Source organism: Kuraishia capsulata, genomic scaffold, assembly GCF_000576695.1.
Source record: "Kuraishia capsulata CBS 1993 genomic scaffold, Kuraishia_capsulata_scaffold_3, whole genome shotgun sequence".
NCBI lineage: Eukaryota > Fungi > Ascomycota > Pichiomycetes > Pichiales > Pichiaceae > Kuraishia > Kuraishia capsulata.
The window spans coordinates 1,015,233-1,031,180 of NW_019172952.1; the positions used below are offsets into that span (position 1 = coordinate 1,015,233).

The window sequence follows — 15,948 nt, forward strand, 5'->3', positions numbered from 1 at the left end:
AACCATTTTGAGCCTCCCGATCCAATTCGCGTATAGAGCGATTCCATCGTATTTGAACGACGTGGGGTGTTTCAATTGACCGGTTCCTTGCTTTGTTCAACGACACCGAGACAGCATGTACAATCCCTACCAGGGTTTTAACCAGTACAATGGCTACCAGCAGCCTCAACAACAATCTGGCTATGGATACCAGCAGCCTGGATTTCAGCCACAGCAGACAGGCTTCCAGCCCCAACAGACAGGATTCCAACCCCAGCAGACAGGATTCCAACCCCAACCCCAGCAGACAGGATTTCAACCGCAACAAGCCGGATTCCAGTCTCAACAAGCCGGATTTCAATCAACCGGAATTCAGGCTGAGAACCGTGATCTGAAAATCCCTAGCATCAGACTCACTTTTATCTCTGCCCAGGATCAAGAAAATTTTGAACACTTGTTCCGAGCCAGTGTTCCCAAAGGAGAGAATTCCATTGACGGAAATGCGGCTAGAGATATTCTTCTAAAGTCCAACCTTTCTCCGCTTCAACTGGCAGAAATCTGGCAGTTGGCTGATACAACGAAATCTGGTAAGTTGCTGTTTCCAGAGTTTGCCCTGGCCTTACACCTTTGCAATGGCGCTATCAAGGGTGAGCCCATTCCCTATGATCTCCCACTTAAGATCAGGAATGAAGTAAGTTCATTCGTTGATGTGATCAGTTTCAACGTGGACGATAGTAAGGACTCGATTCCACAAAATACTCCTTTTACTGAGGCGATCAAGGCTCAGCAGACAGGATTTGGAAACGGGTTTCAACAGCCACAACAAACTGGATATGGGTTTAACCAAAATGGCGGTGGAGTTGTTCCTCAGCAAACCGGGTACCAACCACAGACCTCTTTCCAGAATGGCATTGGATCTCAACAGACCGGATACCAGCCACAGCAGACCGGGTATCAACCCCTGGGACAGCAAAAGACTGGAGGTCTTCCCATACAGGCTACTGGTTTCAACCAGGGCGCTGGTTTTGGCTCACAAGTCTCTGGTTTAGTTTCTCAACAGAATGGCTTCAATGCACCAGCTGCTGGAAACCAAACTGGTCTGGCACCACAACAGACCGGGTACCAGCCTTTGGCGCAACAGAAGACCGGAACATTTCAGCCTTTGACGCAACAGAAAACCGGAACATTCCAGCCTTTACTTCCACAACAGACTGCCGGTTTGGTTCCACTGGGAGCCCAAAGAACAGGTGGATTGGTTCCTCAGCAGACCGGATTGCTACCCCAACAAACTGGTTACCAGCCTTTACAGCCACAAGCAACTGGATTGATGCCTCAACCCACTGGGTTGACCGCGATGCCTACCGGAAGACCTGGCCAGTGGGGATTCGTCTCAATGCCAACTGGCGGATTGCCCGGCTTGGAAATGATGCAATCGCATTTCCTTCCAGGCTCGTCTTCTCAGACCTCGCAGCTTAACTCAGCGATGAATGGTGGTTTCCAGACCCAGGATGTCCCATGGGCCATCACCAAGAATGAAAAAATGATCTATGATAACATCTTCAAGCAATGGGATAAAGAACGCAAAGGGTTCATTGATGGTCCCTCTGCCATTTCCATATTTGGCAAATCTGGTCTCGCGAGACCAGACCTCGAAAAGATCTGGACTCTAGCTGATCTCAGTAACCGTGGAAAGCTGAATAAAGACGAATTTTCAGTGGCAATGCATTTGGTGTACAGGAGGTTGAACGGGTTGGATATTCCAAATTTCCTGCCTCCAGAATTGATTCCCCCTTCGTCTAAGATGCTGAAGGAAACGATGAACAACATCAAGGGTAAGCTGTTCAACGATTCTATCTCGAATAAACCCAGACAGTCAGCTTCTGGTCGTACAGATGGAACAAGGTTTAAGAATGATGATGAAGATATCGGTTACGTGAGCAGTTCTAGATACGGGCGTGGTAAAAAAGAGACGAAATCTGATTCTTCAAATGCAAAACTTTCGGTTGAGGAACTCAAGAAGCTCGTTCATGAAAGGCAGATTATTTTGGATGCTATAGACGCCAAAGACCAGGATTCTACTGCGGCTTTCACAGAGCAGAAGAGCCTAAATGAAATTGAGCTTTTGAAGACGAAGATCAAAACAGCACAATCATCAATCAACTCAGCTGGAGAGGCCACAAATTTGGAACAGCGCCAGGCGCTTGGAAAGAAACTGGATGAGATTTTGGACAAGGTTCCCCAGCTTGTTTCGTTGATTGAAAAGGTGGATTCGGAGATCAAAGATGCGAAAATACAGCTCTACAGAGTGCAAATATCCAAGGAAAATCCATCGGGTATCGAAATTACCGGAACTGGGCCAAATGGAACTGTCACTGATGGTGATCGAAGACTGGCCAAATCTCGGGCTACACTTCAGGCAAGAATGGCTGCCTTGACGGGTAAACCGGCACCCAATCTGGCTGCATGGGAAGACAACGAGACGAAACTGACCCAGGAGATTGAAAAGCTTACACTGGAAACAGTTAGAGAGCAGAAGGAAGTGAAGGAAATCGGCGCTTCCATTGGAGAACTTGCTAAGGGAGCATCATCCAGCCTTAGACTTACCAACTCATCTTCTGTAGGGTTTGAGAAGTGGGAAAAAGGCGATGGTGTCACCTCTAGTGAAGTGAAGGAGTTCATTCGTTTACTGAATGATTCCAAACCTGCCCCTCAGCCTAAGAAGGAGTCGGCGGTGATCCCACAACCAGCTGTTGCCGCTTCTTTTTCTCCTTCGGTTCCCGACTCAACGTCTCGTCAATCGCAATCGCCGGCTGTATCTTCCACTTCATCCACACCATCGCTCGCGTACAGTGCATTCAAATCAGCTGAGGACCGTGCCAAACACATCAAAGAACAGGCTGAGAAGAGGATGAACGAAAGGCTCGCAAAATTGGGTATTTCAAGAAGGGGCGCTCAAAAGGCTGAAGCAGCACCAGATTCACCGCCGCCTCCTGCTGTTGTTGCCCGGTCCGATGTAACATCGCCAAGGGCACCTCCTGTTCCACCAGTTTCTCGTCATTCTACAGCAACTCATAAACAACCAGTAAAGGAGGTGGAAAAAGAAAAAGAAGAGGAATCTTCAGGTGATGATGATGACGACGAGGAAGAAAGAGAGTTACAAAGGTTGGTGGAGGAGAAGAAAGCTTTGGAAAACAAAGAGAAAGAGAGGAAGCTAAAGAAGAAACAAGAGAGAGAAGCCAGATTGGCGAAGCTGAAGCAGGAGATGGAAGATTTGAAGAAAAAAGAAGAAGCTGATGACTCCAGTGACGACGAGTTTGAAGATGCCAAACAGTCTCAAACGCCCGTTGCTGCCACTCCAACCATTTTAGAGCCCAAGAAAGAGGTTATACAGGATCACAATCCGTTTGCAAAATTGGCCGCTCAACAGCAGACCGGAAAGTCGAACAATCCGTTCTTCAAACCACAAGTACCTACCGAGGAGAAGTTCGATGCTAAAGCAGCCGAAGCACAGAGAAATGCCCAGCGTGGTGTAACTGCGAACGGTGATGATGATGATTGGAGCAATTCAGATGTTGCTTCCGATGACGATGATGACCTTGGAGTTTCGCGTGGCTCTGGTCCAGCTCATTTAGCCAACTTGTTGTTCAAGGGGATGGGTGCTGGCTCGAATTCTGAGAGTTCGACGCCTCCACCAGTTCCAGTGACGGCTGCTGCGCCCGTTGCGCCAGTCGCTCCTGCTGTGCCTGCTGCACCACCAGTGCCTACCCAGGAGCCCGAAGTTGTGAAGGAAGCAGAAGTTTCGTCCGAAGAGCCCGAAGAACACAACGAGAGCGTTTCTATTCCACCAATTCCGACCGCTCCAGCCCTGCCAACAAACTCGGCTCCACCGCCACCTCCAATTCCAAACATGGGTGCACCTCCACCACCACCTCTTCCAAGCGTTGGAGCCCCACCACCTCCACCACCCCCATCGATGCCCTCGAATGGCTCAGCACCAGGGGGCGGAGCCCCCGATATCGGAGCTCTGTTAGGACAGATCAACATGGGAAAGTCGCTGCGCAAGGTCAATGATGAAGAAAAGCATATTGTTGAGAGCGGGGTCACTGGAAAAGTTCTCTAATTACATATGCCGAATCAAAAGCACGGACGCCTGATTTTTGTATCTTTACTCTATATTCTACAAAGCATGATTAAAAGTGAGAGGAGATTTTAGAAGAGAGATGATGTAAAATGTCTAGGAAGTGATCCAGAACAAAACGCAGCCAAAATATCTATTTATTTTCTTCAGACGATATATCAAACGATATACATGTCTATTATACGTCCCTTTCAGAAATGCACAAACTTTTGCGAAAGAGCTGCGGAATCGTTCAAATTAGTATACTCCGACTTCTCTGTCCTGCTGTTCTCCATCTTGGAGTTCACCTGCTTGTAAAGTTGGGTGAGATAGTCAGGGAAAGAGGGAGTCAGGTCAGTTGCTTGGTCCTCGTACAGGTACTCCACGAACTCGGCCTCGTTGGGGTCAATTCGGAACCTGCAAATATGGACCGGAACGAAGTCCGATCCGAGAAAGAATTTGGCATAGTACTTGCACAGATTGCGCAGTTGCAACGATATGTGAGTATCGATCTCTGGCAGGTCGCTTGAGTTTGGGTCTAGTTGCTGCAAGCTGGTGACATGATCGCCGAACAGATCTTGCAACAGCAGTGGGTTCACATCAGTGTGTAGCCACAGTAGAAGATGCGTCGGTCTCAACATTAGATATGCACCACCATATTCCAGAGAACTTCTGGAAAGAGGAACAGATTTGGGCAGGTTCAGTATGCCAGTCTCCTGGTCAAAAATGCACTCGTCTTCATCCAGGTTGTGGATGGCCATTAGCTGAGGATACAGAAACGAGGAAACTAATGCAGTTGGCGAATAAGCAAGGTTGAACACCGATTGGACTCTCATATCCGGGTTCGTCACCCTTTCCTTGAAGGCTCTAGACTTTTGCGACGAAAGCACAAACATTGGCAAAGTCTTCAAGCCAGTGGGGAAAACCAACTGGCCAGGCATAGACGTGTGCTGGGCCACCAGCTTTCTGTAATTGGCAAAGAGCTCGGCCACCTGTAGAGTCAGTCTATTTCGCAGTGTGATAAGGTTCATAGAAGGCAACTTGCTGATACTGGCCCTCAGCATCAAAGAGAGAACTGTATCTTGATCAGCAAAGGCGAAGACATCACTGATACGATCAGTAACTGAGATTATCGCGTTAATGACTCTCACCTTCCTAACACCGTCAGCAGAGGTATAAAGGAGAGCAGCTTGAAAGTGAGCGTCATACTTTGTATTAAGTTTCCCGTCATACTCAAATTCACATGCAACAGATGAGTCTTCGTGAAGAATCGGTAAAAGAGGGTCCGTGGATTCACCCGAGGTTGCGAATGCTCCATAGTACTTCGAAACTTGCAAGCCACTAGAACAACGCACCTTCAGTTGACCTTGGTAGCCCGTAGAGCGTGTGACAGAGTTCTTGAAGGAGTTAAAAAATTCTCTCTCGTCTCTCTCTATATTGAAGTCAGTCCATGACTTCACAACACCTCCTGTCGAGCGCGCAACGAGGCCGACGTTTGCCAGATCCACCGGGGACCTTGACACCACAAATACATCTAGACCACTTGTCTGTTTGGTGTAGTCTTTGAGGAGAGCCTCAAAATATGCGTTTGAAGCCGAAAGAACTTCTTTGTCGTATTCAGCAGCAGCCATGTTACCTTGAAGTTTCACCTTCAGGGCACCAGGGCCCCAAGAGGGAAGAGACGACAGACATGCCGTAACCTTGCCTCCACCTACAATCGACAATGCTTGCAAAGCAACAGTCAGAGCAGCGCCAAAGCATGGCTCGGGAATCTTGCTGGCCCCCATGGTCTCTATATAGAGCAAGGTAGTCTCAATGATGTGACGAGACTCCTGAGGGTCAGCAAAAAGACCCGCGTGGATTGGCAAAAACGGGTCATCAAGATCAGAAACGGTTCCCAGAGTAGTCTGGGTCAACCGCGGATCAAGATTGAAGAAATGCAGCTGCTTGTCGTAGGCGATGAAGCACACCTTGGCCCCATCTGGCAAACCAGAGTCGTCTCCAGACCCATACAAAACGTACCTAATGGCAGAGGCAGTGGCCATCTGCGCCTGGAGATCATATGCAGATGCACTGACATCAATGAGAAAGACGTGATTCAACGGAACTGGCTCTTTCTCTTCGAAGTAGTACTCGGGTGGAACGATGAAGTCCACCGTCCCCGAGTACAGCTCTGGTCTCTGGCCATAATCAACACGAATTCCCTTGGAATCGAGCGGGGCGGCATATTTCCCGTTCGTGGGACTCTCATAGTGACACATGTTGCAGATCATGGTGTATCCATTGGTATGTTGCATTGCCGGATTCACATACGCTCTGCACCGTCTGCAACGGGGAGGTCCACCAATCTCGCATAAATCAACCTGCGGGATTGCCGTATCGGTGAACTCTCTCGGCGCAAACGGTCTCACCATCAGACCCAGTGGAATTTTAGAGGCATTCTTCAGCTGCTTGGTAGTGGGAATATTGTACATGGACATTCTCATGAGCTTGGGCGAAGCATTGCCCTGGTCCACCACCAAGTACTGGCTTCCTGCTGGAGGAGGACACGCGTTTTGGAAAGTCAGGAATTGACGGTTTTTATATTCGGTTTCGGCCAAATGTCTTTGCACCGGGACAGAGAGCAGTTCTGATTCTGAGAGGGCTGGTGACGGATTTGCGTGGTTGGTGGGTTGAGGCTGCAGCTGACCGTTTGGAACAAAACCAGGTTGATTCTGAACTTGTTGAGCTTGTTGAGCCTGTAGCTGAGGTATCTGCGGGTACTGCTCAGCCTGCACTTGATCAGCCTGCATCTGTCCTCCGTTGGCAAAAGTGCCAGCGCCACGTTCCCCTGTTTCAGCCATGAGGTCAGTATGAAAAGCATGGTTCATCACCCTTTTTTTCCGCCCAGACCGAGTAGACTGCTGCTCTTGCGCGATGTTCACGTTCTGCATGCTATCCGTCAACTGTTGGAGGTTGGGATCGTGCCCAGGCTGCTCCGGAAAGTACGACATGCGGAGCGGTGTTGGTTTCAGCAATTTCAGATGATTTGAAACACCCTCTCTCAATATTATTGTCGCCAGTTCGAAACTGCTTCCTAGTTCTGTTTGCTGCTTGGATCGACAGAACACGCCCAGTGGACCGCCTGGTGTTTACGACGAGCTCGAGGTCGCGATGATCTGGGCACGTGACCCGTGAAAAGTTCCCAGGGCTTTTCTCTGTTTACCGTTGGACGCGCTCAGGTACGCGTTTTTCCTCTGTGAGAAACCGTACTCCTTGCTGGAAATTGAGAATTCGAAGCAAAATGGGTGTGACTGGCTTGCTCCCGCTTTTAAAGGCGGCTCAGGTTCCATGCAGCTTGGAGGATTACAGGGGAAAAACGCTGGCCGTGGACTCGTATGCCTGGTTACACAAGGCTGTTTTCTCGTGCGCAATGGAGCTGGTCAGAGACCAACCCACGCAGAAATATATATCGTATATGATGAGACGAATTGATATGTTGCGGCATTTTGGGATTGAGCCCTACATGGTGTTTGACGGCGACTATCTCCCCACTAAAGCGGGAACCGAGAAGGAGAGGGCCGAAAGGAGGAGAGAATACAAGGCGCTGGCCGAGACAGCGGTGCGGAAAAACGACAAAAAAACTGCCTTTGGATGTTTTCAGAAAGCATGTGATGTTACTCCTGAGATGGCAAAGTCTTTAATCGACGTTTTGAATGATAAGGGCATCAAGTATGTGGTGGCTCCGTACGAGGCAGACTCTCAAATGGTGCATTTAGAGAAGCTCGGAATAGTGGACGGAATCATCAGCGAGGACTCGGATTTGTTAGTATTTGGGTGTAAGCTTTTGATCACCAAACTGAATGACAAAGGCGAGTGTGTTGAGGTGAAGCGCGACAATTTCAGCAAGTGCAAGGCAACTCCCATCAACACCTTCACCGAGGAGCAGATGCGCACCATGGCGATCTTGAGTGGGTGCGACTACAGTAAGGGAATTTCCGGTATTGGAGTCTCCAAGGCATTTTGGCTCATCAAAAAATACCACACGATAGAGAGGATTTTATTATCGCTCAAAATGGAGGGCAAGTACACCATTCCAGAAAACTTTGTCAGCGAGTACAGACGGGCGTCATTGGCATTCCAGTACCAGCTGGTGTTCAATGTAAAAACCGGAAAGGTTCAGAGTCTGAATGAACTCCCAGCCGAAGGAATAGAGGAATCCACCGAAGAACTGGCATTGTGTGCTGGAAACATGGATTCGCATGATATACACAAGGCTGTTGCTATGGGGTTGCTCAATCCAATGACCAAACAACCTCTCCATTCCAGAGAGACAAGTTTAACCGGAAAGACCACAATGGCTACTCCTGCAGTCAGATCTGCCACCACAACTGAATCCGGTAGCGCTGTCAGGAATGTGTTCAGGACGTTCTCTACTCCAACGCCAAACAGAGGGTCTATTGATAGTTTCTTCACCAAGACACCCGATCTCACGACTGTGCAATCTGTGAGAAAACTGAGCCCCCAGAAGAGCATGAAACTGTCGCCTGTTTCCAAGAGAAAGAAGATCCTTTTTGGTACAAACGATGGAAAAGGAACACTAAGTTCGTTCTTTACACCAAATACAACCTCAAAGACCGGGGTTATGAACACGAACATGCAGGAGAGACAATTGCAAGAGACACCTTCCAGAAAGCCATTTGCTACTCCCAAATCGGACGACTACAATATCACGGATCTGGACGATGATGATGTGGCTGAAATATCCCCAGTTACTAGAATGTTGCCTATAGAGGTGAAGGAAACTGTTGTCGATCTGTCTCCTTCTGTCACCTCTCCCAAATCTGAAGATTTGTCTGAGCTGGAAGACAGCCCAGTTCGCTCAAGAAAGCAGTCTGAGGTTGCAGCTGTGACTGTGTCCTCATTGAAGGAAAAATTCGCACTAAAGCCAATCACCAACCTCAATCTTGACAATGTCAACCTGGAAACATCCACTAAGGCACAACCGGTATCGCGCACTATCTCGCTTACTACCCACGCCCGGGAACTTTCTCTGCAATCTTTTGCATATAGACCATAAGTGACACCGAATGTGACATTTATCGTTTCCAATGTTTTTCGTTCATAAAGCATATATTCTCAATGCATTAATGAGGTAATCGTGGTAGAGATATCCTGCGTGCGGCGCAAAGTTGACCAGGTGCATAAAGTATGGGGCAAACTCGGTTTCGGCACACGACCTCATCACCTAAATATTCGACCGCGTCTTGTTCCGGCTCTCATCTCTACATATAGATCACAGAATGGCCACCGAAACGAAATTGAAGTATCTGGAAGACATATTTTCGTCTGTTGGCAGGGATGTATTGCTGGAAATTCTCATATCCTGCGATGGCTCGGTGGAACAAACCGAATCTCTATTATCCGAGCAGTTTCCTGTAGACACGAAGCGGAAGGCGAAATCGGCCGCGGTTTCTGGGCACCAGAAAAAGTCCAAGTACCAGCGCTCGATTTCGCAGCTGATTGACTCAAATAGTCTGCCAACGAAGGTGGAGTCTACTTCCAAGAAAATGCGCCTTTTCACGAAAGAAGAGATCGAGGCTTCTGTGCCCTATGTCACGTTCAAGAGAGACTTTCTACCAGCAGAGGTTGCGAACAGTCTGCTAGAAGAGCTCCTATCTAAGCAAGATATTTTCACCCCTAACACATTTTTCATTGCAGGAAACAAGTGTGTGGCTAATCACAAGACAAAAGTTTTCACAGCTTCGGATGATGACGAACGACTGCAGTACGATGTTGAACTTAGTGGTGGAAAACTTGATATGGGTAGTTTTGGCGATAGCATGCGGATTGTACAATGCCTTGTTGAGGATGAGGTAGAGGCGTTGAGTCAATCCAGAGAGAAACACGATTTCCAGCCAAAAACGAAATGGACAGGGGATATTGTAGTGGCTAACCTGTTTTGTGAGAAATCCAGCAATTTGGACTGGCATTCTGATAGACTCACCAAGATAGGCCCTCTACCGGTGATTGCTTCTATTTCTGTGGGTGCAACGCGAGATTTTAGAATCCGAAAGATCCACCCATTCAACAAAAATCCAAACCCTATCATCTCCATACCTTTACCTCACAACACGCTACTGGTGATGCACGCGGGGTTTCAGGAAGAATATAAGCATTCTGTTGCACCTTCTTCTGGTCCCATAGAGGGCCATCCGATCTCTGGGCAGAAGCGTTTCAGTCTGACTTACAGGCAGTATCATCCGGGTCTGGTCGATTGTGCACCTACGTGCTCCAAATGCGGCAGTGCAATGCTCCTGAGAAGGATGTACAAAAAAGTGGAAAACAGGGGAAAATACTATTGGTCTTGTATGGGATCGTATGCCAATAAGGAGTGCAAAGGATTTTACTGGGCTAATTTTCGGAATCTGGATACTCCAAACTCGAAGGTATATACCACGGAGGAGTCTGAGTGCTCCGAATGGATAGCAGATGACGATACCGCGAAAGCTGCGTATTTAATGACGAGAAGTTAGTGATCTATGAAATGAGTTGCAGTCCTATTGTGGGGTAGGAAAGCCGAAAGTTTTCAAAAATTGATTTAGATATCTTCAGGAACGTCAAGTTCGGAAACAAGCCATTGACTACATTTTACCAAGTATCTCACCATTTATTTGCTCCAATTCATCTTCGTTTATTGCATAGTAGCTCAGTGTGATGGAAAGCTGGGTCACGTGCCACATGTCTTATCAGCCGCATATCTTTGATTGCTTCTACAAACTGGACTTGCTGCATCTTCTTCTTCCTCCGCAAAATATTGAGCACCTAAACGTGATACAATTAGTGAACAGAACAATATGTCAGTATGGGCCAGCGGAGTTGTAAATTCAGTGAGAGACAAAGCCATACGGCAAGTGGATGAAAAAGTGATGCCGTTCGGACTGAAATTGGGAGACTTCTCCAGCCTGTTGTCTGCGGGAATTGAAGAGGATTCTGGTGATGAAAGTGAGGTTACGATGTTGGAAGAGCCCAGTGTTGGCGAGATTGTGATTCAAAAACGTAGGGACATGGTGCTTGGTGAACGCAACAAAACCAGCAGCACAGAATACACGGTGGAGATCAGCCTCCCCAGCTGGTTGGACGAATCTGCAGTGGATGCACCTACAGTTGCAGTAGGAGTAGAGGAACTTGCTAGAAGTTTTGACAAGGCCTTGACGGACAATCCGGAAGCGTTTCAAAGACATTATGCAAGTGCTCTGGCACGTTTGATGGACGGGCCGGGAGACAAAGATACATTTTTGGATGAAGTTTACTTGGAACTGGATCCTGAGATCAAGTTCAGACTATTCAAGCAGTGTTTGGGTGATTCAAGGTTCGTGGGAGCGTTCAGAAACTGGGCCAAGAAAGATTCTGGTCAGAGTCCACCTCGACAGCAACCGGAATCTGATTACCACAAATTTCTGAAAGACGGTTATGGGTTAAACACAGGGTCACATGGCAATCTTCAGAGCGGGTATACGTTTGAGGAGTTTCTATTGCGAGTTATCGACTCTGTCTTGACCATAGCGTTGAGTCTGTGGAGTCGGTTGTTTCTGGCAGTGTATCCTCTGATTGCTGTATTTTGGCTAGAAGCCAGGAAACTCAACCAGAGGTACGAGGCTACCAACAGACTTGCCAGGTTTTCCATGAGACTGGTGTTGTTAGTTCTCGACAAGCTAGTTGCTCTAGTTGGAGTGGGACCGATAGGTAAAGACCAAAACCCAAAAAGGACCAAGAACAACAAGAGAACCGCCCAGGGCAATAAGATCGCCTGGGACTATGCCAAGCCGGCACTGGACTCTATTTTCGATTATGCCCTTTCTACTTATCGAGAGGGGTGAAACAGTACTAAAAATATACCGAAATTTACCGAGATTCCATTTTAGTATTCCGCACTCCCAAGAGCGTGTACCCTCCACTTCTTTCCTCGACCACCAACATTCTTGGATAAACATCAATATATCTGAATTTTGCAAATCTTCCGATTTATTCTCTGGAATCAGGTTGATATCTATAATATTCTTTTTTTGTCGTCTTTTCCCTTTGTGTAGACTCATTGCCGTTGTCGTTTCAGCCACTATGTGCCAGTCAAAACCCCTAATCCAAAAAATCAGGCGCGCTCCTACCAAAAACACGCCAAAAATTGATAGGAGACCGAGTAGGGTTTGGCAGACAAACATGAGATGGCAGAGAGAGAGAGATAGAGAGAGTAAATGTGATAGATCACGACACCCAAATGGCAAATTTAAGACTTTGAAAGCAACTGCAACAAGAATATCACTATGCATATTCTGCTCAGGCAAAAATCCATTATCTTAACTGTAAATTTGGCGAGAATACGCGCACAAACCTTTTCACAACATGTTGGTTCATGCACGATAAAGGTAAACAACAGGCACGTCTCTCCTCCCGTCGATTTGTTGCAGATGTTGTGGTTCTTCTTCTGTGTTGTATGCCGTTTCCTTTCTATACTTCTTGAAATCACTGGTTTAACAGGTCTTTGACTATTTCCTGGACTATTGCACTTAGTTTTGCACTAGCTCTTTGCGCTTGCTTTCGCGCCTGCTTTTGCTTGTTGATCTGATCTCACAAACAAGACTACAAAGGCCTCGCTTTTCACCAGCAACTTTCTCCGTTGTTGACCCCTTTTTCCCTTTTTTTTAGTTTATTTGCTATCGGCAACTTATTGGCAATCAGTTGCCATTATACAGGCCATTCAGTTGCCTGTATCTGTTTGAACTTTCACACACAATGAGCGCGGACACTCCGAACATCGACCAAGACTTCACTTTGTCTGAAGAACAACTATCAAGCCTCATGTACGGTACTGTCACCGACGACAACAAGATGTCGAGCTCAGCTGAAAGTACTTTGGTTGAGGAATTTGGCAAAAATACAGACAAAATCTTCGACGACATGATATTGGATCAGGATTGGATAGACGATATGCTCACTCCTTCGATTGACAACCCGCCCACTTGCGGGTCTAATACGGATATCAATGAGTCAGAGACATATACACCACCAGATGATTCACATATGTGGTATCGGGACCAAAATCTCGTGGATTTGGCCACAGAAGCTCTGCAGTTTTTCATTGGCGAACGCCGTTCTAAAGGCATTAGGCTCGACGAGAGCGTGAGACAATACCTGTCGGGTTACATGATGGCCAAAGGTGAAGCCATCGCTCCTCATCATCTTGAGCAAATGCTGACATTTTTCGAGCAGGATCAACAGCTCAAAAAGGCACACACAAGCCTTAGGCTCGGCAGGCTCAACGAATCGCTGCGAGAGTTCCACCTTTCACGCAATGCTGCGATACGAGAGTCCAGAGATCTCATAAGTGACATTTCAACTCCCTTGTCCGACACGAGTACGGCAACAATTCCCGATCTTGACGACACTGCTAGGAGGAAGCAGTATCGTGCGCGCGCCATGAGCACCAACAGCAATATCTCAACACCAACAGATGACACCACAGACTCTGAAAGACCCGCTTGTCTTTCTAGAGTCGTAATGAAATTCCAGCCCTTTGACAAAAGCGTGAATGGGTTTTCTCTATCGCAGTTTGGTGCACTCAATGGTTCATTTTACTCGGACCGGGGTGCGTTTTCCGAATCGCTTAAACCAAAGAAACCTCATGCTGAAAAAAACACCTTAATCACGATGCTAAAATCTCTCTACAAGGCCAATTCAGTCTCCACAGTGCTCCACGTGAATGTCCCAATTGACATCTCTTCTCAGTCGATCGGAATTGACCTCGAGGTGGGCAAGTTCGTTTCCTACGCAGATGTGGTTCTGGATATCGGACATTTTCTCGGCTCTGCGACCACATTTTCAAGCAACTACTCGCGTATGTTGAACCTGAGGTCGGTGATAACCATATACGAAGGCGATATGGTTCTCATGCGCAGAACAGAACCGATATCTGCAATCATTGAGGGCGAAGAGGCCGAAACAAGCAGCCAGATAAGGCTGACTTTGCCTCTTACTGCCAAATACTGGTCTGCCTTCATAACCGGATTTCAAAATGGATCGGTTGAGTCTTCCAAGATTGACAGCGTGTTGATCACGCACTCTGTCTATCTCGACGATGATCTTTGTGGCCGTGTCAGCTCTTCCAAAAAGCACATCCCGATCCTCAAGGCTTTCTGGGAGTTTTCTGTCATGGACAGAGCGAAAAATCAGCTGAAATACGATGTTCTCAAGCCTGGGGTTTTTAGGCAGGTCGACTTTGCTGTCCCAAAGATGGCCTCCCGCTCGGGGTCTACAAGCACGCCGCTGTGGCCTCTGACTGAGGAACGCTTCGAGTCGTTTTCAAGGGGCCATAAGCGAGTTAGATCTCGGTCACTGGGAAATCTTGAAGATGCGGATCTCCGGCAGGCTACAGCTGCTGCGAAGAGTAACAGCCTTAGAGAAGTTCCAAGTCCCGGGGCCAACCCGCCAGCAGATGACTCAGCAGCCAATACACCAATATTGTTTCAAAACCAACCTTCATTCCCGGGCTCGTTTTCAGACCGGGGCTCTCCTATGCTTATGACTTCACCTTCTCCTAACGCCGCAAATATGTCTCTCTCCATGGATGTTCAGTCAAAGCAGCAGCTTCTGGTGCAGCAGTACCAAATGCAGGTGAAAGAAGCACAATTGCGTTTCTTCCAGGCACAGGCTAATGTTTTGCAACAGGAGCAGACAAACATGTCACCAACTCTGAATCAAGCGCCTTTGAGCATGCCCAGACCGGGTATCTTTAGGTCAACATCACACTCAGGATTCTCTGCATCGGTAGGTCTTGGAATTGGATTTGGAAGTAGCACAGATCACGCTCATTCACCGCTGGCCATGGATACTCCATCGAAAATCCAAAGGCCTCAGGATGTAACTGCAGCCCAGCGCAGTATGAGCAACAGTTCCAGCGTTCCATCCAAGGCACCAATCGCACGTCTCAACTCTTTCTCGAGTACAATTTCTTCGAGCACTCACCACGTTGCTAAACAGCCAAGCAACTACAGGAAGGCCAACCCAGGGGAGTTGACTATCCAATTTTATAATCCAGTTGAGTATAGTTGAGAAGCAAAGAGACTAACATTGTTGTTAAATGGCTTCATTGATTGAAGTTGATTTACCAATTTGTCATAGCGTATTCAGGGACGGTGTACGGAGTCATAACTTATTGCAGGACAATTTTAAGGACCGAAGACAATGAAACAATTGCCAATGACCAACCGCCTCGGTAACTGGCGCTCGTTTTGATCTAATACTAGTTTATCACTTTTTGTTTTCATCATTTTACACAGACACTCATATTCATCTCATGGCCACCAGATCATTCTATGCTTGATCTTTTTTATCAAGAAACTTGTCGATTCTATTGTAATATAGATGCAAAAACATCATAATATTTTGAGAGGTAGCTCATCCAAGTAGCAATGCCTTAGGTCATGTCTGGTGTTTCCAAAAAAGGAACAATGCGCGCATGGCCATTGCGCGGCTCAAGTAGAAGTTGTGAGCGGTTGACCCGAAATACTAATGCTCGGTTGATCTTTTTGAAAGCAAAAGGGGAGGCTTGGACATTGAGCCCTCACCAGGAACGTATTGAACCTTGGCAGGAGTTTTCTGCATTAAGAAAATAACAGGCAATGCATGAAATGTTGGTGCACACAACAAACGAGATCGCTTAGATATGACAATGAACACCGTAGTAACTTCCTTCCGAAAAGAAAACACTCGTGCCGCGAGATATTGACAGGTTCGGCTGTTTGCATTCAGAATATCCACAATATTTTAGGGAGTGGCGGCGAAACATGCAAGCCTTCGCTGGTACGGCATTAGGCAAT

At 47.3% G+C, this 15,948-nt stretch overlaps 6 protein-coding genes across 6 annotated transcripts; 5 read left to right on the forward strand and 1 right to left on the reverse strand.

The window, feature by feature from the left end:
* Positions 1 to 115: 115 nt before the first annotated feature.
* KUCA_T00002788001 (uncharacterized protein) lies at positions 116 to 4,099 on the forward strand (the record flags this gene model as incomplete). The annotated part of the gene is made up of 1 exon (XM_022603069.1): positions 116 to 4,099. One exon carries the CDS (start codon positions 116 to 118, stop codon positions 4,097 to 4,099), a length of 3,984 nt encoding a protein of 1,327 aa, XP_022458811.1.
* A 209-nt stretch (positions 4,100 to 4,308) lies between these two features.
* Positions 4,309 to 7,089, reverse strand: KUCA_T00002789001 (uncharacterized protein; the record flags this gene model as incomplete). Its single annotated transcript, XM_022603070.1, has 1 exon — positions 4,309 to 7,089. One exon carries the CDS (start codon positions 7,087 to 7,089, stop codon positions 4,309 to 4,311), a length of 2,781 nt encoding a protein of 926 aa, XP_022458812.1.
* A 290-nt stretch (positions 7,090 to 7,379) lies between these two features.
* Positions 7,380 to 9,155, forward strand: KUCA_T00002790001 (uncharacterized protein; the record flags this gene model as incomplete). The annotated part of the gene is made up of 1 exon (XM_022603071.1): positions 7,380 to 9,155. One exon carries the CDS (start codon positions 7,380 to 7,382, stop codon positions 9,153 to 9,155), a length of 1,776 nt encoding a protein of 591 aa, XP_022458813.1.
* A 223-nt stretch (positions 9,156 to 9,378) lies between these two features.
* Positions 9,379 to 10,611, forward strand: KUCA_T00002791001 (uncharacterized protein; the record flags this gene model as incomplete). Its single annotated transcript, XM_022603072.1, has 1 exon — positions 9,379 to 10,611. The coding sequence occupies one exon, from the start codon at positions 9,379 to 9,381 to the stop codon at positions 10,609 to 10,611; it is 1,233 nt and encodes a 410-aa protein (XP_022458814.1).
* A 321-nt stretch (positions 10,612 to 10,932) lies between these two features.
* Positions 10,933 to 11,955, forward strand: KUCA_T00002792001 (uncharacterized protein; the record flags this gene model as incomplete). Its single annotated transcript, XM_022603073.1, has 1 exon — positions 10,933 to 11,955. One exon carries the CDS (start codon positions 10,933 to 10,935, stop codon positions 11,953 to 11,955), a length of 1,023 nt encoding a protein of 340 aa, XP_022458815.1.
* Positions 11,956 to 12,865: 910 nt separating this feature from the next.
* On the forward strand, positions 12,866 to 15,181 carry KUCA_T00002793001 (uncharacterized protein; the record flags this gene model as incomplete). The annotated part of the gene is made up of 1 exon (XM_022603075.1): positions 12,866 to 15,181. The coding sequence occupies one exon, from the start codon at positions 12,866 to 12,868 to the stop codon at positions 15,179 to 15,181; it is 2,316 nt and encodes a 771-aa protein (XP_022458816.1).
* Positions 15,182 to 15,948: the final 767 nt, after the last annotated feature.